The following is a 26,904-nucleotide window of genomic DNA, read 5'->3' on the forward strand; positions in this document are numbered from 1 at the left end:
AATAGACTTAAAAACAAGAGACCAAGAATGATAGACCTTTGGATAGATCATCCAAATATAAATCAACAAGGAATCAGTGCTTTTCAATGACAGATTGGACCAGATAGATCTAACTTATATATTCAGAACAAACCATCCTAAAACAGAAGAATACACATTGTTTTCAAGTGCACATTAAACAATCTCCAGTATAGATCACACATTAGCCCACAAAATAAGTGTTATGAAGTTAAAAAACAGTGAAGTCATAACATGCATATTTCCATCCACAATACAATGACTAAAAAGCAAACAAAAGAAGATATCTGGAAAGAGGACAAAATATGGAAGCTAAATATCATGCTATTACACAATGAATGGGTGAATCAAGAAATCAAATTAGAAATGGAAGCTCTGGGTACCTCAGTCAGTTGAACATCTGCCTTTGATTTCAGCCCAGGTCATGATCTAGGGTCATGATTGAGCCCCACATTGGGCTCCATCTGAACATGGAGCCGGCTTAAGACTTGCTTTGTCTCCCTCTATTCTGCCCTCCCCAGCTAGTTGTGTGCATGATCTAGAAGAATGAAAGAAAGAAAGAAAGAAAGAAAGAAAGAAAGAAAGAAAGAACAGATAGAATATGAAAACATTTCCTCAAAGAGGAAATAAAGAACACATGGAGACCATCAAAAATAAAAACACAATGGTCAAAAATATTTGGAATGTAGCAAAAGCTTTTCTAAGAGGGAAGTTTATAGCAATATAGTCCTACCTCAAGAAGTAAGAAAAATACCAATAAACAACCTAACCTTACACCTAATGGAGCTAGAACAGGAACATCATTTTAAGGTTAAAGCCAGCTTAAGAAGGGAAATAATAAAGATTAGAATGAAAATAAATGATAGAGAAACTAAAAAAACAATGGAACAGATCAATGAACCCAGGAGCTGGTTCTTTGAAAAAATTTGTAAAATTGATGAACCCCTAGCCAGACTTATGAAAAGGAAAATAGAAAGGACCCAAATAAATAACATTAGAGTTGAGAGAGGAGAAATAACAAACAGCACCAAAGAAATACAAATAATCATAAGTTAATATGATGAAAAATAGCAGTATCTTTCTAGAAATGTCTCTTGAGTGTAGCAAAAGCAAAAATAAACTAATAACAAAAGAACCCCTCATACACTGTTGGTGGGAATGCAAATTGTGCAGCCACTTGTGAAAAACAGTATGGAGGTGACTCAAAAACTAAAACCGGTATTATCATATGATCCAGTAATTCCATAACACGATATTTACCCAAAGAATGCAAAAACACTAATTTGAATAGATATATACACCAGTGTGTTTACTGCAGCATTATTTACAGTACTCAAATTATGGAAGCAGGCCAAATGCCTATCAACAGAAAAAATAAAGAAAAAGAGACCAAAAAATAGACTCAATTATAGAGAACTAATGGTTACAAAAGGGGGGTGAGCGGGGGGAGGAGGGAAGTAGGTGAAGGCGATTAAGAGTATCCTTATCATGATGAACACTGAGTAATATACAGAAATTTGAATCACTATATTTCACTCTTGAAACTAATGTAGCATTGTATGTTAATTATACCTGAATTAAAATTAAAAATAAATAAAAGCCTATAGGGTACCACAGTATTCCAAAAGACTTTATTCTTTATTTATTTATGCATCACTATCTATTGAATTTTTCCCATGAATGCACAGATGAACTGATTGTTAGGAAGTTTATTTAAGCATTTCTTCCTATTAACAGGTCAAAATGAGGATAAAGTAATCTCAGTAGATGCTGTAAAAGGCATTTAATAAAGTTTACTTTCATTATTAAGGAGCATTTTAAGTAAAATAGGAACTTAGGTGTATATCATTTTATTTTTTTAAAGATTTTACTTATTTATTTGAAAGAGAGAGAGAGAGCTCAAACAAGCAAATTGAGGGTGAGCAGATGAGGGAAAGGGAGAAGCAAGCTCCCATGGAGCAAGGAGTCTGACTTGGGGCCAGATCCCAAGACCCCAAGATCATGATCTGAGCCAAAGGTAGATGCTCAAACGACTGAGCCGCACAGGCTCCCCAGTATGCCTTATTTTAAAAGGAATTTGAATATACTGCCTTTTATGATGTTACATATTATTTGAAAACAAAAACTAGCATCATGCTCAATGGTGAAATGTTAAAATATTCACATTAAATTCTGGGTTCAGAAAAGATATCTGTTTGCAAAGAGTTAATTAATGCAATAGAAATTAGAAGTAGAAACTAGAATTACGAGGTGCAAGGACTGGAAAGGAATGGTAACATCATTATTTGTAAGTGAATATTATTTTGCCTGGAAATCTTAATAAAATAGTGAAAACTGGAAACAATAAGAAATCTATAAACAAACTAGTATTATGTATGCTTTTTTATATATTAATGAGAACTATCAGAGAATTTATTAAATGTAGCTCCAGTTCATAACAGCACCCTCTTTCAAATGTTCAGTTGTCATGTTAACAGAACATGGTCAAGATCAAAGCAAAGGGAAAATTATACTCCAATGAGGATCATAGACATCAACGTAAATACATGGAGAAAGACACCTAATTCCCAGATGGGAAATTGAAATATTATCAATGCTTCCTAAATCCTTGATTCTCATATACAAGTGTTCTCACTAATTCTCTCTGTGAGAGTTTGTCAAAAATAAATATTCCTGGGCTCTGGAGATTTTCAACAGGTTGGTGGTGGAACAAAGAAATCTGCCTTTCTAACAAGTATTCTTGATAATTTTGATGTGATTATTTCATGGACCATATTTTGAGAAGCACTCCTCAGAAACATGCTGAAATCAAGTGCAATTATAATCAAAATCCATACGCATTTCTGATGGGAAATTTAACAAAATAATTCTGAAATTTATCCAGAAATACTTGTGAAACTCTTCACAGTAAATATTTGAAAAACTGAAACAGTAAATATTTGAAAAACCCACTGTGGTAGGGGTGAGGGTGGGAAATTTAACCTACCTGACATTAAGATATATGGTTAAATCTGATTAATTTATATGTATTGTATTCACTCAAAAACCAAAATGTCCATGAAATAATGTAGACAAGAATCAAAATCAAGAATTTAAGGAAATGAATAATACAAGTGTCATCTACCTTAATAGAGACAGGTGTATTACTTAAAATTGGTGTTAGGATATCTGGCAAAACACTCTCGCAACAATTCTTAATCCCTCCCCAAATCCAGATGGATTAAATATCTCAGTGTAAGACAAAACAAAACCAAAGACGTCATACTATTACTAGTAGAAAATGTAAGTGAATACTTTCTGTGATCTTTCTGTGGGAAAGGACCTTCTAAGGATGACATGAAAACCATAACCCTTAAGTTAAGGTGGGTATAGTCTATTAAAAAACAATGTAAAAAAGAGCAGTTAAGTAAAGAACATATGTATTTAACATATAAACAACAAATAGGAAACTAGGACATCAAAGAGCTTCTAAAAAGAATAAAAAGAATACCGATGAAAATGATGCAAACAGGATGTTAAACACACAATTCAAAGAAGAAATGCAAATGCCCCAAGACTGACTCTGTAAAGAATGTTCATCTTCACTTAGAGAAACAAAAAATAAGATAATAGCTGTTGTATCTCTCACATTAGATTTGCAAAGGTGAAATAGATTGAAATCATCCACTGTATTTTTGAGAATAGGGCAAATAAATCATTCATAAAATCTCTTTGGAAGGCAATCTGAAAGTAGTAAAAATTTACAAAATGGACTTGCCTTTTGTTTCTGAACGATGCTGTTTTTAGTATTTTACATTTTCAAAATAAGTATGCATAAAACTTTGCTTCAAAGGATACTCATGTATAGGATTGTTACCAGGATAAAACAATTTACAATCTAACAGTAGGTGCGCTAAATAAATAATTTTCCTATACAATATACTCTATACCATATAGAGAAAAGGGTAACAGTACAGATGTGTGAATTTTACAGACATAGTTTGAATGTCCCTCTATCTCTTAGCTCTTTGGCCTTGGCCAGTTGATTTAGCTCCTTTATGCCTCTCATTTCCTAGTGTTAAATGGATATAACACCACAAATTCATAGTATGGATGTACAGATTAAATTTAGCACTTAATGGAAACTAGTTCGCACAATGCCTGACAACTACATTGAAAGAAATGGCTGCTGTGATCACGATACACTAACCTTAAGTCATTAAAAGTAAGTAGATCTATATTTTCCATAGAAAGATGTTGTTCAGATTGTTGAGTTAAAAAAATGGGTTGCAAAATAATGTTTGGGTATGAACAACATATGGGGTTGTGTGTGTGTGTGTGTGTGCGTGCGCGCATGTGCGGGCTGTATATCTTTTTGTCCCTCTGAAGATAATTCCATTAAAGAATATCCTTACCAAATGAATAAACCCTTAACCACACCAAAAAATTTAGCATCATGTAGAGACTGCACAATACATTTGAAGAATGATTCTCTCTCCCTTAAGGTAGGACTTGTACATTTACATAAATATGTATATATGTGGATTGCGAAAACTTGAAACAGAGGCGTAATAAAAATCAATGGAAAAGGAGGTAAATAAGATGAAATATAGTATCTTTTACTTTCCAAAGAAGGCCAGGGACTATTACTGTTTTACAGTCTTAAAGAATCCATTTAACTTTGTCAGCTTTACTAATTAATTAAACAATGATGTTATGTTATTGAATTTAGAGAAAAAGGGAAGAAGAAAAAATCAGAGTGGGAAAAACAATAAAGAGAATAGAAATTAGAAGAATTCAGGGAACAGAAGCTAAGCTGAGAGGACAGAAATCTAGAGATGTGGAGAAAAAGCAGAAGGAAGAAATACAGGAAGAGATTTGAAAGTATAGCTGTGCCCCCAAATCGAAGGAAAAGGGAATGCATCTTCCATCCTCTGAGGCCCTAGCAATATTGTCGCTAATATGGCCTTTCCAGACATCTTCTCTTAGGGACTGTGTCTCACACACTCACATTATGTACACGGCATTATTCCTTGTCATATACGTATGCACACCACATGTTGCATATACTTACTCTCAGCTTCACAATATCTTATATAAACACACAGACATCCATCACCACAGATATACTCATGAAGTATTTCATACTCTAATTTGCATACCCTCATGGCCACCATATCTTTCACAACACCCAAAGATGTCCCAGAGTGGGTACTGAGCCAACTGGATATTGACCAAGGCTGGGTGTTGTGGGAACCCACATGCCTGACCTTATGTGAAGGGTACCACACTATGGGATGTTTGCGGGAGGGCACCTGTAGTGGGCGCTAGTATCCTCTTCAGGGCTAGAAGGCCAGCACTGCCTGTAACTGGACTCACACCACTGTCTGCCCTAACTCACCATGGGCTTGGAGGCAGCAGTGCTGGCCTTCCTAGAAGGCTGTACCACGCAGTCCTGATTCCTTCACATCTCCTAGACCCGGAGAAGACGCAAGAGCAAGGAGCTCTTGACCGGATTCCTTGAAGCAAGGTTCCTGTTTCCTTCTAGCCCCTTGCTTGTTCAATGGGAGAGGGTGGGACAAATGCAAGCTGAGGCAAACATGATGCTGAAGGCCTGACCAAGGAGGCAAAGGGAGAATCAGGCAGTTGCTTTTCAACAGCTAGAAGCACATCCTCTGTGATCTCTCTGGAAGGAGCCTCATCCCTGAAGAAGAAAGTCTGGGAAAGCATTTTTAGGCTGGGGTCCTGGAGAAGAGTGGGAATAGAATTGTCTCCGGGTGGCTAGCAAGGAACAACATTGATGTGCAAGAAAGCAAATGACAAAATTTACCTTTCCCAATGCCATGCCCACCTCACAACCCCCAACGGGTACCAAGATTCCTTCGGCCTGAGGCCCATCACCAGCTTGTCCACTCTCACCTGAGGGCAGAGAGGAGGCAGAAACTGGGCTGCAGGTCCCTGGTGAAGGATCAAAAATCAAGTGGGGGAGGGAATGATGTCTGCAGCCTCCAGATCCAGTCTGGAAGGACAGCACTGTTGTGGGTTTGCTCCTAATCAATGCCTCCCGGAGCTGCACTCCAGTCATCCTAGGAGTCTGACTCCACCCCAAGCCTTTCTGCCTTACTGAATTCCAGGTACAAACTCCAATTCTCCTAGGTCCCACTCCTGAACAGAGAGCATTTTTCCTTCAAGGATCTATTTAAAGCTGAGGTCCTGAGAATATGTAAATAGGGCATTCCCTGGAGCTTGAGAAGCCCTCAACCTGATTACCTTTCCATCCTCTGAGATATCGGTGTTTTATTTGAGGTCACAGACCGAAGTCTCTATCTCATATTAGCACCCTTTGTTCAAGCCTTACACCAATAGCATTCCAGATAGCATCAGCAGATATATCTCGGGGTTCTCAGGTCATCAAACTTGTGTTTTCACATATATGGCAATTAAATAGAAATAAAAATAAACATGTATTCGATTGTTTGGATGCTTAGCTGAGTCCTATAAACTTAATTGCAGGGCTAGTGCTTTCATTTTGGTTTATATCTGTTTTGATGCCATATGATTACCTTTATTTGGTAGAGTTTTATTTGTTTAGCAAGGTCTTAATATCAACATGATACACTCATCAACATTGCATTAAAGTTTCTATTTAGTTGCAACTTTACTACCATTTGATAGTGTGAAACTCTTCAATTTTGTTAATCCATAGGTCAAAAAAATGGTATCTCCCTGTTAACTTATTATATGATACTTTAATTACAGTTGAGGATGAGCATAGTTTTATATGCTTATTGATCATTTTCATTTCCTATTTGTTCTGTGACATGACTGTGTATTTCCTTTGTTATTTTTCTTTTATTAGGCCATTCAAATTTCTGTTACTGCTGTGTAAAATCCATGTATATTATGAAAAATGGGTTGTTTGATTTTGTCTTAAAAATAAGTCTTTCTTGGGATCCCTGGGTGGCGCAGCGGTTTGGCGCCTGCCTTTGGCCCAGGGCGCGATCCTGGAGACCCGGGATCGAATCCCACATCAGGCTCCCGGTGCATGGAGCCTGCTTCTCCCTCTGCCTGTGTCTCTGCCTCTCTCTCTCTCTCTCTGTGACTATCATAAATAAATAAAAATTAAAAAAAATAAGTCTTTCTTTTTAAAGATTTTATTTATTTATTCATGAGAGCATAGAGAGTGAGAGGCAGAGACATAGGCAGAGGGAGAAACTGGCTCCATGCAGGGAGCCCAACATGGGACGCTGAACTGCTGAGCTACACAGGCATCCCAAAAAACAAGTCTTTTTCTACTTTGCCAGTTGAATTTATGGGTTTGTTTTCTTTAAATATTTAATTTATTTTTTCATGAGAGGCACAAGGAGAGGCAGAGACATAAAAGAGGAGGAAGCAGGCTCCCTGTGAGAAGCCTGATGTGGGAATTGATCCTAGGACCCCTGGGATCATGACCTGAGTCAAAGGCAGGCCCTCAACCGCTGAGCTACTCAGGTGACCTGAATTTATGGAGTTTTGTATCATACATTTATAATTTAATCAGTCTTTTCCCTTATGACTTGATTTTGTGTTAAAATTTGAAATGTCTCTGTTGATAAAAAGTTATGCTTTTTAAAAATTATCCCGTGGGACACCTGGGTGGCTCAGCAGTCGGGTGTCTGCCTTCAGCTCAGGGTGTGATCCTGGAGTCTGGGGATCAAGTCTCACATCGGGCACCCTGCATGGAGCCTGCTTCTCCCTCTGCCTGTGTCTATGCCTCTCTCTCTCTCTTCTCATGAGTAAATAAATTAAATCTTTTTTAAAAAAATCATCCTATTTGTCTTCTAAGATTTCCATAGTTTTGCTTACATGTTCAGCTTCATTTACATCATGATACGTCTAGAATTTATTCTTTTTTTCCCCATGACAAAATGTTTTATTTGCCTGCTTTTGTATTTTCTGCTTTATTGAGGTATAATTTACATATGATAATATAACAGACACACTTCAAGTGTACCATTTGCAAAATTTTGACATATTTACACATGAAACCATTACCACAATCGAGATAATGAACATACCATTGCCCCAAAAGCTTCCTTGTGCCCCTTTATGGCCCTTAACCCCCACCCTTTCCAACCTCTCCTCCAGCCTCCTTGGGCAACAACTGATCTACTTTCAGTTGCTGTACATTAGTTTGAATTTCCTAGAATTTTATATAAAGGAATTCACACAGTATGCACTCCTTTTTTGCTAGCTTCTTCCACACGGCATAATTATTTTGATTCATCTATGCAATAGTTCGTTCCTTTTAATTGCTGAGTAGTGTTCCATTATATGAGCATACCATGATTTGTTCATTCATCTGTTGAGGGAAACTTGGGTTGTTTCTTGTTTTTTGGCTATCACACATAAAACTGTTGTAAACATTTATGTACAAATCTTTGTATGGACATATGCTTTCATTTCTCTAGAGTAAATTCCTAAGAATCTGGATCATATAGTAGGTCAGTCTTGACTTTTTAGAAAATTATCTCTTTTCTGAAGTGGTTGTACTATTTTGTATTCCTGCCAGCAGTGTATGAATGTTCCAGTTTCTCTACATCCTCCTCAACACTTGGTATCATCAGCCCTTTTAATTTTAACCAATTTAATAACTATATAATTTTAATTTGCACTTCCCTCATGATTAATGATGTTGAGCATTATTCCATGTGCTTATTTGCTATCTGTATATCCTTCGTGAAATATCTGGTCAAATCTTTTCCCTACTTTTTAAATGGATTGTTTGTTTTCATTAGAATTTATTCTCATGTAGGGATCCCTGGGTGGCGCAGTGGTTTGGCGCCTGCCTTTGGCCCAGGGCGCGATCCTGGAGACCGGGATCGAATCCCACGTCGGGCTCCCGGTGCATGGAGCCTGCTTCTCCCTCTGCCTGTGTCTCTGCGCCTCTCTCTCTCTCTCTCTCTGTGACTATCATAAATAAATAAAAATTTAAAAAAAAGTCTTCAAAGTAAAGAGGGAAGTGACCTAGGAATTTAAAAATTTTATAAACTCATAATCCCACTTTCTCAGCCATACCTTCTTCTTTCTTCTTCATGGCAAGAATTCTCTAAATTAGTGTTGAAATTTTCTGTTTACATTTCCTTATTTTCCCTCCCATTAGTGAAATAGATCTCATTTAGATCATCATGGGCAGCCAGATCAGCAACTTCACCTATTAGTGCTTTCTCCTGTCTATGTCACTTTAAGTATCAGATGCAGTTTCTATAAAAGTTTGCTCTGATCCTCACACCCCAGACTAGCATCTGTCTATTGTGGTCCAGCTCCAGTAATTTTAAAAGGACAGTAATGATTGCAAAAATTTGTATTGAAATACATAATACATCGGTGTCTGTTCTGGGTATATTGGAAACAACTAAGTCAGGCGAAAATATAAAAAGAGCTCAATAATGGTTTTAAAATGAATGCATGGATGCATGAATGAAAGAAAGAAGAAATTTAGCTATTAGACGTTACTTCACTGGGGAGGTCTTCTACAGTAGAATCAGTAGTTCCTGACTCCTGACGTCAGTTGTTCCTGGACTCATATCCATGGTAAGTGTAGAAAAGTTTTACAGTTGTCATTGAATCGCCTTTAAACATGTGACTGATTAAAAGCTTGGATAAAATAGGTGGCTGTCAGGCAGATTGTGTGTCCTAAGGGTTCATGAAACCTGAAGGGGAGCCCAGAAGCGACAATTTTTGAGAAGTTGAGTCACAGTAAGATGTGGTTATAGGCATCTAAGCCCAAGTAGGGGTCAGCTTCACGTTCACAAATTCCAATTTCTAAAATCCAAAATTCTCTTTTGCTTATGGAAGAGGTATTTATGGATAAAATGAGCTCATTCAAAGGAGGATGACCAGAATGAATACAGGATGCCAGTGCATGTTAGATCTAGGAACTTTAAAGAATCAAGTGAGTGATTGGCTGTGAGAATTGAATTTGGGCCAATACAGAAACTGACTTCAGAGGGCTATAGTAGAGGAAAATGAAATTTCTCTAGGACTAAAACTAGAGAAGGTTGGTTCAAGGTACCAGAACATTGATTTTGACTTACCATATGGAAGATCTTTGTAAAAGCAAAAAACTATCTATACTTGACCCTTGAACAATGCAGGTTTGGACTGCATAGGTCCACTTATACATGGATTTTTTTTGGTACAGTACAGTACTGTGAATGTACTTTCTCCTATGATCTTTTTTTTAAGATTTTATTTACTTATTCATGAGAGACAGAGAAAGAGAGAGAGAGGCAGATACAGGCAGAGGGAGAAGCAGGTTCCATGCAAGGAGCCCGACGTGGGACTGGATCCTGAATTCCAGGGTCACACCCTGGGCTGAAGCCGGCGCTAAACCACTGAGCCACCCAGGCAAACTTCCTATGATCTTCTTAATAACATTTTTTCCTCTTGCTTATTTGTTGTAAGAATACAGTGTGTAATATGTATACAAAATACATGTTAGTTGACTACTGCTCATGTTATTGGTAAGGTTTCCAGGCAAAAGGCTATTAGAAGTTAAGTTTTGGGGGAGTTAAAAGTGGTATGAGGTTTTTCAAATATGTGGTGGTTGGCACATGCTGTTTATTGGTCAGCTGTATAAATGAAAGTAGATCTTTCATTCATCTCATGATTCAAGGCATTATGGAGGAATATATTCTTCTTTAGGCAAATGCTGGATAATCATTCAGTAGAAAGATACAGAGTAGTTTAAGATTCAGAACTATGTTTGTGTACATGACTGTTAAATTTCCTTTTTGCTCTGCTACTTCATGCTTACATGAAATTGGGGATATCAAGATAAAATAAATTCATTTTATTGAAGCTTTCAGGAGAAAACATCGTGCACTAGTAAGTATTTGGCTTTTGTGCTATTATACAAGGTGAAATGCTTTGAGCCATGAGTGATCCAAGTACTAAAGACTCTTCCAGAGATACCTGTGTGGCTCAGTTATTGAGCCACCCCAGTTCCCCAATCCTGTGCATCTTTTAAGAATATTACAATAGTTCTAAAAATCAGACCCACAGAGGTGCTTGGGTGGCTCAGGCAATAGAGCATCACTCTTGATTTTGACTCAGGTCATGATGTCAGGGTTGTGAGATCAAGCCCTGAGTCAGCTCTGGCCTGGGTGTGGAGACTACTTATGATTCTATCTCTCTAATTCTCCTTCTGCCCTTCCCCTAATCTGCTAGAGCAAGCACACATGCAATACTCTCAAAAAATTAAAATAAAGTAAAATAAAAGTTAGACCTTGAGGTCACCATCTCTCAGAAAAGAGCTTTCTTCCAGCTAGTTTTCTGAAACCATCTTTAACATCCTTATTTCTCAGGCTATAAATTATGGGGTTCAATATTGGAGTCACCACTGCATAGAATGTAGAGATCACTTTATCACTTTCATTGACTATTTTGGAGTTTGGCTTCATGTAGTTGAATATCGCTGATCCATAGAAGAGGACAACAACAATGAGATGGGAGCCACAGGTAGAGAAAGCCTTGAGCCTCCCCTCCCCAGACTGCATCTGGATCACAGTGGAGATAATATTCCAGTAGGAGACCAGAATCAGGCAGACAGGAACTAAGAGCATGACCACACCCACTGCAAAGACGGCCATTTCTGTGCTGTAAGTATCTCCTGAAGCCACCTTCAGAAGGGCAGGAAGTTCACAAAAGTAGTGATTAATAATCTTCTGTCCTTGGTAGGGTAGTTGGAAAGTAAAGGTGGTATCCACCAGAGACATGAGTGCTCCACTGGCCCAGGATCCTATGGCCAACTGGAGACACACCTTTTGGGTCATGATGCTAGAGTAGTGCAGGGGCTTGCAGACAGCCACGTACCGGTCATAAGACATCACCGCCAGCAGTGCACACTCTGCACACCCAATCATAAGGGAGACAACTATCTGTGTCATACACCCAAGAAAAGAAATAGCTTTCCTCTTTGCCAGGAAATGGAACAACACTTGAGGGACGATGCTGCTAGAAAGACAGAGATCTGCGAAAGAGAGGTTTCTAAGAAAAAAGTACATGGGAGTGTGAAGTCGAGAGTCCATGAAGATGAGAATGATGATGAGCAGATTCCCAAGTACAGTCAAAAGATAAATGATGAGAAAAAGAACAAACATCAGGATCTGGGTCTGCAAATCCTGGGAAAGACCCAGGAAAATAAACTCAGCCACAGAGGTTTGGTTTTCCTCTCCCATTGAGATTATGCCTGTTTACCTGTTTGCACAAATAAAAAGACCAACCTTTGGGTTTGTAACATCTTGTAGAAGAGTCTCATTTAAAGCTCAGCTTATAATCAAATTGGGTATTTCTAGCTTTTGCTATCCAAGTCATTCTAATTAATACTAAATAGTATATCTTCATTCTTATTAGTGGTTGTAATTTCAATCAACTCCTTTTTTTTTTCAAAATCTCCTCTTTCCAGTGCCATTTATAGATTATGACATTGTTAAAGCCTTCTGGGCTAGTTCTGCTATGAGGATATTGGAATTTGTGTGGATTTTACTAAATAGCTGTACACATATTGTTACAAAATGACTGTGTGTACTGTTAGCACTATTACCTTGTATAAACCTGCACCACTAACTGTTCAAAATACTACATATTTAATTATAACATATGCTTGAATATGTGAAACAGGCATCAAACTTAATTTGACCTCTTAAAAAACAGCTATTTTTTTCTTGGCTTAGAAATAGTGGCCTATCACTTAATATGCCAAGTATTGTTCCGTTTTGATTAAAGAGTAAAATGGTAAAAGTAAAACAATAAAAACCCAGGAAAAACAAGTCAAAATTCTTGTTCTATGTGGACAGGATCAGACTGACACAAAAGCTGTCAGTAACAAAAGAGACTATGAAAGAAAATGTAGAATTTACATCATAAAATGAAAAGCTTTTGTGAAATAATAATATCACGAATAAAATTAAGATAAACTACAAATTGAGGAAAATATTTGAGATGTCAGACCAAAGTTAATGTCTTTATTACATTAATATTACATATAAGACACCAAAAAAATTGTTGAGCCCAAAAAATAATGGGCTAAAAACACGAACTACTTACAAATAGGAACTATGAATAGCTACTAAATAGAAGAGGAATATTTGATATTATTATAACTAATTAAGGACAACTACAGCAATGAAAGACACATTTTCCCCCTGGGAAATTAACTAGGATTTTAACAAAACAATCACATCACAAAATAGTAACCTTGTATTTTATTGAAAATTTAACACATGCCAGGCATGAAGTTTTTATATAATTACATTGTTCCAATGACATTATAAGTTAGACATTATTAATCTCACTCTGCAGACAAAAAAAATTTGAGGCACAGAAAAGTTCTGTTACCTTCCCCCAATCATACAATTAATAAATGTCAGAATTAACTTTAAAATGAAGGATCAGAAAAAAAGACATTTTTGTACAATGCAAGTGGGTAGGAAAATTAGTCCAACCTGTCTGGAAAATAACCTTGTCAAATATATCTTAAACTTTAAATATTTGTATATTTTGTTCTCAATTTTTCTAAATAGTATGGAGCAAAAGATTTCTTTTTTACTTATCCATTCTTCCCTATGAGGAAAAATCTGATTTGTGACATTTTAGGATGTAGGTTGGTCCCTATTTACTACTGGCTAGGGTTACTGGGCTTTAAAAGGTCATGCGTGTTCTAGTTGCTCACTTCTTCATGGAACTGGACTGATACATTGAGCCATGTTCCACTCAAGCTGTAAGGGAGGTTGAAGATTTTGAAAGACTTTATAGTAGACCACCCTGACTGAGGCTTATCAGAGTTCTGAACTTCAGTGACAATAGGGACCAGTGCCATTAATAAAAAGCAGTCTGTTATTTTTCATATGTCTTGTTTCTTTTGTAGGACTCTAAGGAGAGAAATGACCAGGACTAGAATATTAGGAGTTTCTGAGTCCCTAGGCCCAATATCATATAATATTCTCAAATATTATCCCAATTTATAAATCTAATTATAGGAATCTATTCTAGATAAGTACTTTAAATTGCAGAAAAATATTCGCAAGAAAATATATTTGTCATATTATATAATAATGGTTAAAAATGGATAGACCAAAGGAATATAATAAAGAACTCAGAAATAAACTTACACAAGGCTGGGTTTCTGTGGTGAGGGTGCCAAGAATACACAATGAGGAAATGGCAGTCTCTCCAATAAATGGTGTTGGGAAAACTGGATATCCACATGCAAAACAATGAAATTCGACCCTTATCTCACATCCTATACAAGAATCAACCCAAAATGGATGAAAGACTTAACATAATACCTGAAAGTATAACTCCATGAAGGCAACATAGGGAATACTTCTGGGCCCTAGATTTGGCAGTAATTTTGGTTTTGACACTTAAAGTACCCGCAACAAAAGCAAAAAATAGAAAAGTGAGATTTTTTTTTTTTTAATTTTTTTATTTTTTATTTTTTATTGGTGTTCAATTTACTAACATACAGAATAACACCCAGTGCCCGTCACCCATTCACTAAAAAAACTAAATAAAAATCTTCTGCTTTAGTTCCTTCTGCAATGGAAACAATCAACAAAATAAAAAGGCAGGCTATGAAATAGGAGTAAATTATTACCAACCATATATCTGATAGATAGCTAATATCTGAAATATACAAAAGTACTCATATATACCTCAATGACAAAGAAGAGCAAATAATCCAATGCTTTAAATGGACAAGATGCATGAATAATCATTTTTTTAGAGATGACATATAGATGGCCAACAGGTACATGAAAAGTTGTGCATCATCACTAATCATCATGGAAGTGAAATTAAAACCACAATGACATATATTACATTACCCCTGTTAAAATGGTTATTATAAAAATGTCTTTTAAAAAACCCAGAAGGTGACTAGTGTTGGGAAGAAAGTGGAGACAAGGAAACCCTCATACATCTTTGGTGGAAATGTATATTGGTACAGCTACTGCAGAAAATGATTTGGAGGTTTCTCAATAATTAAGCATAGACCTATCACATAATATAATAATCTCACTTCTAAGTACATATTCAAGAGAAGTGAAATCAGGGTCTCAAAGAAATATCTGAACGCCCATGTTCAGTGCAGCATGATTCATAACAATCAAGACACAGGAGCAATTTAAATGTGCATTGACAAATGGATCAAGAAACCGTGGAAGGAGCCTCGGTGTCCATCGAAAGATGAATGGATAAAGAAGATGTGGTCTATGTATACAATGGAATATTAGTCAGCCATTAGAAACAACAAATGCCCACCATTTGCTTCAACGTGGATGGAACTGGAGGGTATTATGCTGAGTGAAGTAAGTCAATCGAAGAAGGACAAACAGTGTATGTTCTCATTCATTTGGGGAATATAAATAATAGTGAAAGGGAATATAAGGGAAGGGAGAAGAAATGTGTGGGAAATACCAGAAAGGGAGACAGAACGTAAAGATTCCTAACTCTGGGAAACGAACTAGGGGTGGTGGAAGGGGAGGTGGGTGGGGGGTGGGGGTGAACGGGTGATGGACACTGAGGGGGGCACGTGACAGGATGAGCACTGGGTGTTATTCTGTATGTTGGTAAACTGAACACCAATAAAAAATTAATTTATTATTAATAAAAAAGAAAATGTTGACTGTACACACAATAGAATATTATTCACATTTAATAAAGGAAAGAAATTTTTCCACTTGTGACAACATGGATGAACCTGGAGACATTAGCTAAGTGAAATAAGCCAGACACAGAAGGAAAAATAGTACATTATATCACCTATGCAAAATAGTCAATTTCCTAGAAGCAGATAACAGTAGAGTCATTGCCAAGGGCTTGGAGAAGGAGGCAATTATTAATCAAATTAGGTATTAGTAAAAGGATACTATGTTTCAATTATGTAAAATGAATAAATCCTAGAGAGGTACTGTATAGCATAGTGCATATAGCTATTCAAAGAACCATGCCACTTTCACAATTAATATTACTCAGCCATTAGAAATGACAAATACCCACCATTTGCTTCGATGTGGATGGAACTGGAGGGTATTATGCTGAGTGAAATAAGTCAACCACAGAAGGACAAAAATTATATGATCTCATTCATTTGGGGAATATAAAAAATAGTGAAAGGGAATAAAGGGGAAAGGAGAAAAATAAGTGGGAAATATCAGAAAGGGAGACAGAACATGAAAGACTCCTAACTCTGGGAAACCAACTAGGAGTGGTGGAAGGGGAGGTGGGCGGGGGTGGGGGTGACTGGGTAGGCGCACTGAGGTGGGCACTTGATGGGATGAGCACTGGGTGTTATTCTGTATGTTGACAGATTGAAAACTAATAAAAAATAAATTTATTTTTAAAAAAAGGAAAAAGAAATAAAAAAAAAAAGATTTTATTTATTTATTTATTTGTGACAAGGAGGGAGAGAGAGCATGAACAAGGGAAGGGGGGAGATAGAGAGGGAGAATCAGATTACCTATTGAGCAAGGAGCCAAAAACCAGGATCTATCCCAGGACTCGGGATCATGACCTGAGTCAAAGGAACACACTTAACCAATTGAGCCACCTAGGCACCCATCCCACAATTATTTCTGAAATTCCACAGGTAACAACTGTTCTCAGCACTGTCAGTAATGTAATATTTGTCACCTTCTTTTTCCCCTCATTTGATCATCTAGCTGTTACCTGAGCATTACTATTTCCTCTATATCCTACAGATAAAATCAATATGGTTAATAACAATAATGACAATCAACTTCCATTGGTACTTACCAAACGTGATTTTGCTATGTTTAGGGACCAATGTTAATATGTTTTCAGAATGTACAGAGGACCTGAAAAAATAATTTCTAAAATGTTGGGAGTGATCGATTGGGGGTATTGGAATTATGGGTGGGTTATTTTTTTCTTTTTTAATGTTTTTTTTTAAATGGTGTTCTTTAATAGATCACAATCCACTGTCATTATTGGAAAAATATAAACATGAAAATTCTACACAAAACTTAGTTGAGGATGCCCTAAACGAAAGTTACATCAATACATCTGATTTCAGTCTTTATAAAGTAACTGCTATAGGACCAGGCCTCTTGTTAGAAGCAAATATAAAACGAAATATGGAACAACTATATTCAGACATTGGGTAAAAGCTAATTCAGAAAGATTTCCTGTGCAGCAAGGCAATAAATCAGCTGAGTTCCATGGTCCTACTAACTTTATGCCTAGAGGCATTCTCAGAACCATGGTCCATGGAGCTGAAAACTAAGCAGAGCAAAATGGCCTCCCCGAGCTGAGGAGAAAGAGATGCATACTAATGAGGGCCAAAACATTTGGAAACGGTGAAAGAGAGCATCAGAAAGGAAGGAAATGAACAGTAAAGGAGCTTTAGGAATCTGAACAAGTTTTTGCTGTTCATTAAGACAGGCAGGCAGAGGTTAAGACAGGGTATGCCCCTCAAAAAGCAATTATTAGGAAGCCCAGGTAAGGCAGCAAGATTTTGGAATTTCAGCCATCTAGAGTGGAAGAGGTTCATTGAAAACACCTGGCAATGGGTTGCTACCTCTCAGAGGACAGGTCTTAGGAATAAAATTATGATGAATACTCTAAACTTCAATATATAAAAAAATATGTATAGCAAAAAATCAAATAGCACATATAAAATGGAATAATAAAAAGTACTCAAACAGAAGGCAAGAGAGAGGAAAAGAACAAGGAATACATGGGAAAAAATGGAAAGCGAATAATAAGATGGTAGACTTAAACCCAATTGTATTCATAATTCCATTAAAAGTAAATGGATAAAAGATTCTAATTAAAAGTAAGAGACCTTAAACTCTCCTTATCCCATGGAGACAACTAGATAACACTTACATCATTTAATAACCCAGAAAATGACCTGAAGATTGCAGAACAAATTCCAAACCTCATGTATAAAAGAAACCACACTGAAGGAGGTAGGAAGGGTGAAGACACACTTTGAAATGGACTGTGGGAGTGAGGAGGTGCAGAGAAGGGCAAAAAACAGTCACACCAGGGAGCTTGCTTGGAAAAGATGAAGCCACGTACCATTTGGCTTTGAAAGGAGGGGGGAGCCAATCTTTTGAGTTCTCAGAACCATTAAATTCCAACGACAGCCTAGAATTTAATAAAATTGGCAAACTTGGCTCTAGGATAAACCAGGCAGGGTTAAGAAGCAGAGTGTCCACCTTTGAAGAGATAGCACAACAAACAGCCAGGGAAGATACAGCATGTATGTTGTATCCAGTAGTTTGAAAAACTATGGGGGCAGGCAGGTTGGAGAGTTATTTATTCATCTCAATGCATGCCACAGATAGACAGGCTCACAGGGAGACCCCACTAGGTACACAGGAGCTGACAGGTACCATTTTCCCTCTCACTTCCACCAAAAACACAGGCCACCTGCAGGAACCTGCACAGTGCTGACACTTACACCCACATGTTGGCAGTGTGATCCTTAGGGTCACACCTGCCTCAGTCTTGGCTCCATGGGAGGCCTCCCCAAGAGTAACCTGAACCCCACCAACACCTCATCTCCTGACCCACACATTTTGTAGGACCTCAGTTTTGGCAGCTGCAGATCTCATTTCACAAGGAGACCAGCATATCACTTTGTTAAAATGTTCCCCACTTGACTGGGGACTAAAGACTGCACACAACACCCAAAGAGAGGCCTCTGCCGACTACTGGACTGAGGGGAAAATTGGCCAGGACTAACAGCAGGGCATAAACAACACAGATAAAGGAACTTTATGAAGCACCAGGTCCTGAAGAACTGGAGACACTGAACTGCAGGACAGACACTGCACTGCAGGCTTCATAAAGTCACTACCTTCAAAAGATATAAAGATACAGCTACATTTCTAAAACACAAAACAGACACAGAGAGTAAGCCAAACTGAAAACATAGAGGAATAGGTCCCAAGTGAAAGAACAGGACAAAACAACAGCAAGAGATCTAAGCAAAACAGGTACTACTTATCTGATAGACACCGAGAATTAAACTAATGATCATAAAGACACTGAACTTGAGAAAAGAATGGAGAACATCAGTGAGAAGCTTAAGAAAGAGATAAAAAAATATCTATCAGAGACAAAGAATACAATAAATGAAAATAAAAATACACTTGATGGAATAAATAGTAGGCTAGAAGAAGAGAGGAATGAATTAATCAGCAATAAGAGAGAGTAATGGAAATTAATCAAGATGAGAAAATGTGAAAAAAAATCATCAAAAGGAATAGACATGGAGAACTTGGTGACTCCATTGAGCCTATAAGAGTTGCATTCTGGAATTCTAGAAGGAGAAGAGAGAGAAAAGGGGGCAGAAAATTTACTGAAGAAGTAATAGCTGAAAACTTACAATATCTTGGGAAAGAAACAGAAATCTAGATTCAGGAGACACAGACATCCTCCAATAAAGTCAACTGAAGGAGCTCCATAACAAGATACATAGTAATTAAAATGGCAAAAGGAAAGAAAAAACAGTAAGACAAAAGAAGACAGTTACAGGGAATATCCCATAACGTTTCAGCATATCAGCAGAAACTTTGTAGGCAATGAGGTAGTGACTGATAAATTCAAAGTACTGAAAGGGAAAAATCTGCAGCTAAGAATACTCTATCCAGCAAGGTTATCATTCAGAATAGGAGATAAAGAGTTTCTCACACAAATAGAAACTGAAAGAGTTCAGGATCACTGAACCACCTCTACAAGAAACATTAACCGAGACTGCTTGAGTGGAAAGTAAAGACCATAAGTGAAAATACAAGGAATAGGAAACAGAAAACCAGTACAAATTTTAAAATCTGTAAAAATTATTGAAGGGATTCACAAAATGAAAGGCTGTAAAATATGATACCATGTAACTAAAACGTGTGTGTACATGTGGGGCACCGATTGAAATAAAGAATTAGTCCAAGCAGAAGCAACTATCAACTTAATATAAACTGCTATTTGCAGGAGATGCTACATACAAATGAAATGGTAACCACAAATCAAAAACCAGTAATAAGATATGCAAAGAATAAACAGAAAAGAATCTGAGTGTGTCACTAAAGAAAGCCAAGAAACCATGAAAGAGGGCAATAGAAGAAAGATCAGAGAAAAACTACAAAAACAACCACAAAATGGTCATAAATACGTATCTATCAATAACTACTTTGAATGTGAATGGACTAATTACTCCAATGAAAAGACACAGGGGACAGAATGGATTAAAAAAAAACTGGCCCATCTATATGCTGCCTACAAGAGACTCAGTTCAGACCTAAAGATACATGAAGATTAGATTGAAAGCGAATAGATAGGAAAACATTTATCATACAATTGGAAGTGTAAGAGAGCCATGGTAGGAATACTTCTATCAGACAAAATAGACTTAAAAACAAGAGACCAAGAATGATAGATCTTTGGATATATCATCCAAACATAAAATCAACAAGGAATCAGTGCTTTTCAGTGACAAATTGGGCCAGATAGATCTGATATATTCAGAACAAACCATTCTAAAACAGAAGAATACACATTCTTTTCAAGTGCACATTAAACAATCTCCAGTATAGATAACACATTAGTCCACAAAATAAGTCTTATGAAATTAAAAAATAGTGAAGTCATAACATACATGTTTCTATCCACAATATGATGACTAAAAAGCAAACAAAAGAAGATATCTGGAAAGAGGACAATATGATGACTATGATGACTAAAAAGCAAACAAAAGAAGATATCTGGAAAGAGGACAAAACATGGAAGCTAAATATCATGCTATTACACAATGATTGGGTGAATAAAGAAATCAAATTAGAAATGGAGGCTCTGGGTACCTCAGTCAGTTGAACATCTGACTCTTGATTTCAGCCCAGGTCATGATCTAGGGTCATGATTGAGCTCCACATTGGGCTCCATCTGAGCATGGAGACAGCTTAAGACTCGCTTCCTCTCCCTCTAATTGCCCTCCCCAACTAGTTGTGTGCATGATCTCGAAAGAAGAAAGAATGAATGAAAGAAAGAAAGAAAGAAAGAAAGAAAGAAAGAACAGATAGAATATGAAAACATTCTTCTCAAGTGCACATGGAACTTTCTCCAGAATATACCACATACTGGGTCACAAATCAGGTCTTAACGGATACCAAAAGACTGAGATCGTCCCCTGTGTATTCTCAGACCATAATGCCTGGAAATTAGAACTAAATCACAACAAGAAGTTTGGAAGGACTTCAAACACATGGAGGTTAAGGACCATCTTGCTAAAAATGAAAGGGTCAACCAGGAAATTAAGGAAGAATTAAAAAGTTTCATGGAAAATAATGAGAATGAAGATACAAGGGTTCAAAGTTTTGGGATACAGCAAAAGCAGTCCTGAGGGGGAAATACATCACAATACAAGCATCCATCCAAAAAATGGAAAGAACTCAAATACAAAAGCTAACCTTATACCTAAAGGAGCTAGAGAAAAAACAGCAAATAGATCCTACACCCAGCAGAAGAAGAGAGTTAATAAAGATTCGAGCAGAACTCAACGAAATCGAGACCAGAAGAACTGTGGAACAGATCAACAAAACCAGGAGTTGGTTCTTTGAAAGAATTAATAAAATAGATAAACCATGAGCCAGCCTTATTAAAAAGAAGACAGAGAAGACTCAAATTAATAAAATCATGAATGAGAAGGGAGAGATCACTACCAACACCAAGGAAATACAAATGATTTAAAAACATATTATGAACAGCTATACACCAATAAATTAGGCAATCTAGAAGAAATGGACGCATTTCTGGAAAACCACAAATTACCAAAATGGAACAGGAAGAAATAGAAAACCTGAATAGGCCAATAACCAGGGAGGAAATTGAAGCAGTCATCAAAAACCTCCCAAGACGCAAAAGTCCAGGGCCAGATGGCTCCCTGGGGAGTTCTATCAAACGTTTAAAAAAGAAACCATACCTATTCTACTAAAGCTGTTTGGAAAGATCGAAAGAGATGGAATACTTCCAAATTCATTCTATGAGGCCAGCATCAACTTCATTCCAAAACAGACAAAGACCCCACCAAAAAGGAGAATTATAGACCAATATCCCTGATTAACATGGATGCAAACATTCTCAACAAGATACTAGCCAATAGGATCCAATAGTACATTAGGAAAATTATGCACCATGACCAAGTAGGATTTATCCCCGGGACACAAGGCTGGTTCAACACTCGTAAAACAATCAATGTGATTCATCATATCAGCAAGAGAAAAACCAAGAACCATATGATCCTCTCATTAGATGCAGAGAAAACATTTGACAAAATACAGCAGCCATTCCTGATCAAAACTCTTCAGAGCGTAGGGATAGAGGGAACATTCCTCAGCATCTTAACAGCCATCTACAAAAAGCCCACAGCAAATATCATTCTCAATGGGGAAGCACTGAGAGCCTTTCCCCTAAGATCAGGATCAAGACAGGGTTGTCCACTCTCACCACTGCTATTCAACATAGTACTGGAAGTCCTAGCCTCAGCAATCAGGCAACAAAAAGACATTAAAGGCATTCAAATTGGCAAAGAAGAAGTCAAACTCTCCCTCTTCGCCGATGACATGATACTCTACATAGAAAACCCAAAAGCCTCCACCCCAAGATTGCTAGAACTCATACAGCAATTTGGTAGCATGGCAGGATACAAAATCAATGCCCAGAAATCAATGGCATTTCTATACACTAACAATGAGACTGAAGAAAGAGAAAATAAGGAGTCAATCCCATGTACAATTGCACCCAAAAGCATAAGATACCTAGGAATAAACCTAACCAAAGAGGTAAAGGATCTATACCCTAAAAACTATAGAACACTTCTGAAAGAAATTGAGGAAGACACAAAGAGATGGAAAAATATTCCATGCTTATGGATTGGCAGAATTAATATTGTGAAAATGTCAATGTTACCCAGGGCAATTTACACGTTTAAGGCAATCCCTATCAAAATACCATGGACTTTCTTCAGAGAGTTAGAACCAATTATTTGAAGACTTGTGTGGAATCAGAAAAGATCCCGAATAGCCTAGAGAATTTTAAAAAAGAAAACCATAGCTGGGGGCATCACAATGCCAGATTTCAGGTTGTACTACAAAGCTGTGGTAATCAAGACAGTGTGCTACTGGCACAAAAACAGACACATAGATCAATGGAACAGAATAGAGAACCCAGAAGTGGACCCTGAACTTTATGGTCAACTAATATTCGATAAAGGAGGAAAGACCATCCATTGGAAGAAAGACAGTCTCTTCAATAAATGGTGCTGGGAAAATTGGACATCCACATGCAGAAGAATGAAACTAGACCACTCTCTTGCACCATATACAAAGATAAACTCAAAATGGATGAAAGATCCAAATGTGAGACAAGATTCCATCAAAATCCTAGAGGAGAACACAGGCAACACCCTTTTTGAACTCGGCCACAGTAACTTCTTGCAAGATACATCCACGGAGGCAAAAGAAACAAAAGCAAAAATGAACTATTGGGACTTCATCAAGATAAGAAGCTTTTGCACAGCAAAGGATACAATCAACAAAACTCAAAGACATCCTACAGAATGGGAGAAGATATTTGCAAATGACATATCAGATAAAGGGCTAGTTTCCAAGATCTATAAAGAACTTATTAAGCTCAACACCAAAGAAACAAACAATCCAGTCTTGAAATGGGCAAAAGACAGGAACAGAGATCTCACAGAGGAAGACATAGATATGGCCAACACGCACATGAGAAAATGCTCTGCATCACTTGCCTTCAGGGAAATACAAATCAAAACCACAATGTGATACCACCTCACACCAGTGAGAATGGGGGAAAATAACAAGGCAGGAAACCACAAATGTTGGATAGGATGCGGAGAAAAGGGAACCCTCTTGCACTGTTGGTGGGAATGTGAACTGTTGTAGCCACTGTGGAAAACTGTGTGGAGGTTCCTCAAAGAGTTAAAAATAGACCTGCCCTACAACCCAGCAATTGCACTGTTGGGGATTTACCCCAAAGATGCAGATGCAATGAAACGCTGGGACACCTGCACCCTGATGTTTATAGCAGCAATGTCCACAATAGCCACACTGTGGAAGGAGCCTCGGTTTCCATTGAAAGATGAATGGATAAAGAAGATGTGGTTTATGTATACAATGGAATATTACTCAGCCGTTAGAAATGACAAATACCAACCATTTGCTTCAACGTGGATGGAACTGGAGGATATTACGCTGAGTGAAATAAGTCAATCGGAGAAGGGCAAACATTATATGGTCTCATTCATTTGAGGAATATAAATAATAGTGAAAGGGAATAGAAGGGAAAGGAGAAGAAATGGGTAGGAAATATCAGAAAGGGAGATGGAACATGAAGACTCCTAACTCTGGGAATTGAACTAGGGGTGGTGGAAAGGGAGAAGGGCCGGGGTGGGGGTGAATGGGTGACGGGCACTGAGGGGGGCACTGAGGCGGGCACTTGACGGGATGAGCACTGGGTGTTATTGTGTATGTTGGCTCTTCCCTCCCCTCGCACCAATACAAAATAAATTTATTATTAAAAAAAACAACCAATACAAAAAAAAAAAGAAAACATTTCCTCAGAGAGGAAATAAAGAACACATGGAGATCATCAAAAATAAAAACACAATGGTCAAAAATAAAAACACAATGGTCAAACATAATGCCATAATATTTGGCATGCAGCAAAAGCTTTTCTAAGAGGGAAGTTTATAGCAATATAGCCCTACCTCAAGAAGCAAGAAAGATACCAATAAACAACCTAACCTTACAAATTATGGAGCTAGAACAGGCACGTCATTTTATGGTTAAAGCCAGCTTAAGAAGGGAAATAATAAAGATTAGTATGAAAATAAATGATAGAGAAACTAAAAAGACAATAGAACAGATCAATGACCCAGGAGCTGGTTCTTTGAAAAAAATTGTAAAATTGATGAACCCCTAGCCAGACTTACGAAAAGGGAAATAGAAGGGACCCAAATAAATAAAATTATAGCTGAGAGAGGAGAAATAACAAACAGCACCAAAGAAATACAAATAATCATAAGTTAATATGATGAAAAATAGCAGTATCTTTCTAGAAATGTCTTTTGAGTGTAACAAAAGCAAAAATAAACTAATAACAAAAGATTTTAAAAAGATTTTATCTATTTATTCATGATAGTCACACAGAGAGAGACAGAGACACAGGCAGAGGGAGAAGCAGGCTCCAAGCAGGGAGCCCGACTTGGGATTTGATCCTGGGTCTCCAGGATCGCGCCCCGGCCAAAGGCAGGCGCCAAACCGCTGTGCCACCCAGGGATCCCTAAATCCTTGATTCTCACATATAAGTAAGTGTTCTAATTAATTCTCTCTGTGAGAGTTTGTCAAAAATAAATGTTTCTGGGCTCTGGAGATTTTCAACAGGTTGGGGGTGGAACAAAGAAATCTGCCTTTCTAACAAGTATTCTTGATGATTTTGATGTGGTTATTTCATGGACCATATTTTGAGAAGCGCTCCCCAGAAACATGCTAAAATCAAGTGCAATTATAATCAAAATCCATATGCATTTCTGATGGGAAGTTTAACAAGATAATTCTGAAGTTTATCCAGAAGAATACTTGTGAAACTATTCACAGTAAATATTTGAAAAACTGAAACTGAAAAGCACTGTGGTAAGGGTGAGGGTGGGAAATTTAACCTACTTGACATTAAGATATACAGTTAAATCTGATTAATTTATATGTATTGTATTAGCTCAAAAACCAAAATGTCAATGAAATAATGTAGACGAGAATCAAAATCAAGAATTTAAGGAAATGAATGATACAAGTGTCATCTACCTTAATAGGGACAGGTGTATTACTTAAAATTGGTGTTAGGATATCTGGCTATCTGTTTGGAAACAAAACACTCTCACAACAATTCTTAATCCCTCCCCAAATCCAGATGGATTAAATATCTCAGTGTAAGACAAAACAAAACCAAAGACGTCATACTATTACTAGTAGAAAATGTAAGTGAATACTTTCTGTGATCTTTCTGTGGGAAAGGACCTCCTAAGGATGACATGAAAACTGAGGGGGGCACTTAACTTAATCCTTAAGTTAAGGTGGGTATAGCCTATTAAAAAACAATGTAAAAGTGAGCAGTTAAATAAAGAACATATGTATTTAACATATAAACAACAAATAGGAAACTAGGACATCAAAGAGCTTCTAAAAAGAATAAAAAGAATACCGATGAAAATAATGCAAATAGGATGTTAAACACACAATTCAAAGAAGAAATGCAAATGCCCCAAGACTGACTCTGTAAAGAATGTTCATCCTCAAGGAACAACATTGATGTGCAAGAAAGTAAATGACAAAATTTACCTTTCCCAATGCCATGCAAACCTCCCAACCCCCAACGGGTACTAAGATTCCTACAGCCTGAGGCCCATCACCAGCTTGTCCACTCTCACCTGGGGGCAGAGAGGAGGCAGAAACTGGGCTGCAGGGTCCCTGGTGAAGGATCAAGGATCAAGTGTGGGAGGGAATGATGTCTGCAGCCTCCAGATCCAGTCTGGAAGGACAGCACCGGTTGTGGGTTGGCTCCTAAGCAATGCCTCTCGGGGCTGCACTCCAGTCATCCTAGGAGTCTGACTCCACCCCAAGCCTTTCTGCCTTACTGAATTCCAGGTACAAACTCCAATTCTCCTAGGTCCCACTCCTGAACAGAGAGCATTTTTCCTTCAAGGATCTATTTAAAGCTGAGGTCCTGAGAGTATGTAAACAGGGCATTCCCTGGAGCTTGAAAAGCCCTCAACCTGATTACCTTTCCATCCTCTGAGACATCCTAGGGCACTTGGTGTTCTAT

At 37.5% G+C, this 26,904-nt stretch overlaps 1 protein-coding gene across 1 annotated transcript; it reads right to left on the minus strand.

Moving 5' to 3' along the window:
* Positions 1-5,268: 5,268 nt before the first annotated feature.
* LOC140615237 (olfactory receptor 2D3-like) lies at positions 5,269-12,218 on the minus strand. The gene is made up of 2 exons (XM_072795157.1): positions 11,321-12,218; positions 5,269-5,342 (listed from the first exon to the last, which is right to left on the minus strand). The coding sequence occupies exons 1-2, from the start codon at positions 12,216-12,218 to the stop codon at positions 5,269-5,271; spliced, it is 972 nt and encodes a 323-aa protein (XP_072651258.1).
* Positions 12,219-26,904: the final 14,686 nt, after the last annotated feature.

Source organism: Canis lupus, chromosome 23 (assembly GCF_048164855.1).
Source record: "Canis lupus baileyi chromosome 23, mCanLup2.hap1, whole genome shotgun sequence".
NCBI classification, from domain to species: domain Eukaryota; kingdom Metazoa; phylum Chordata; class Mammalia; order Carnivora; family Canidae; genus Canis; species Canis lupus.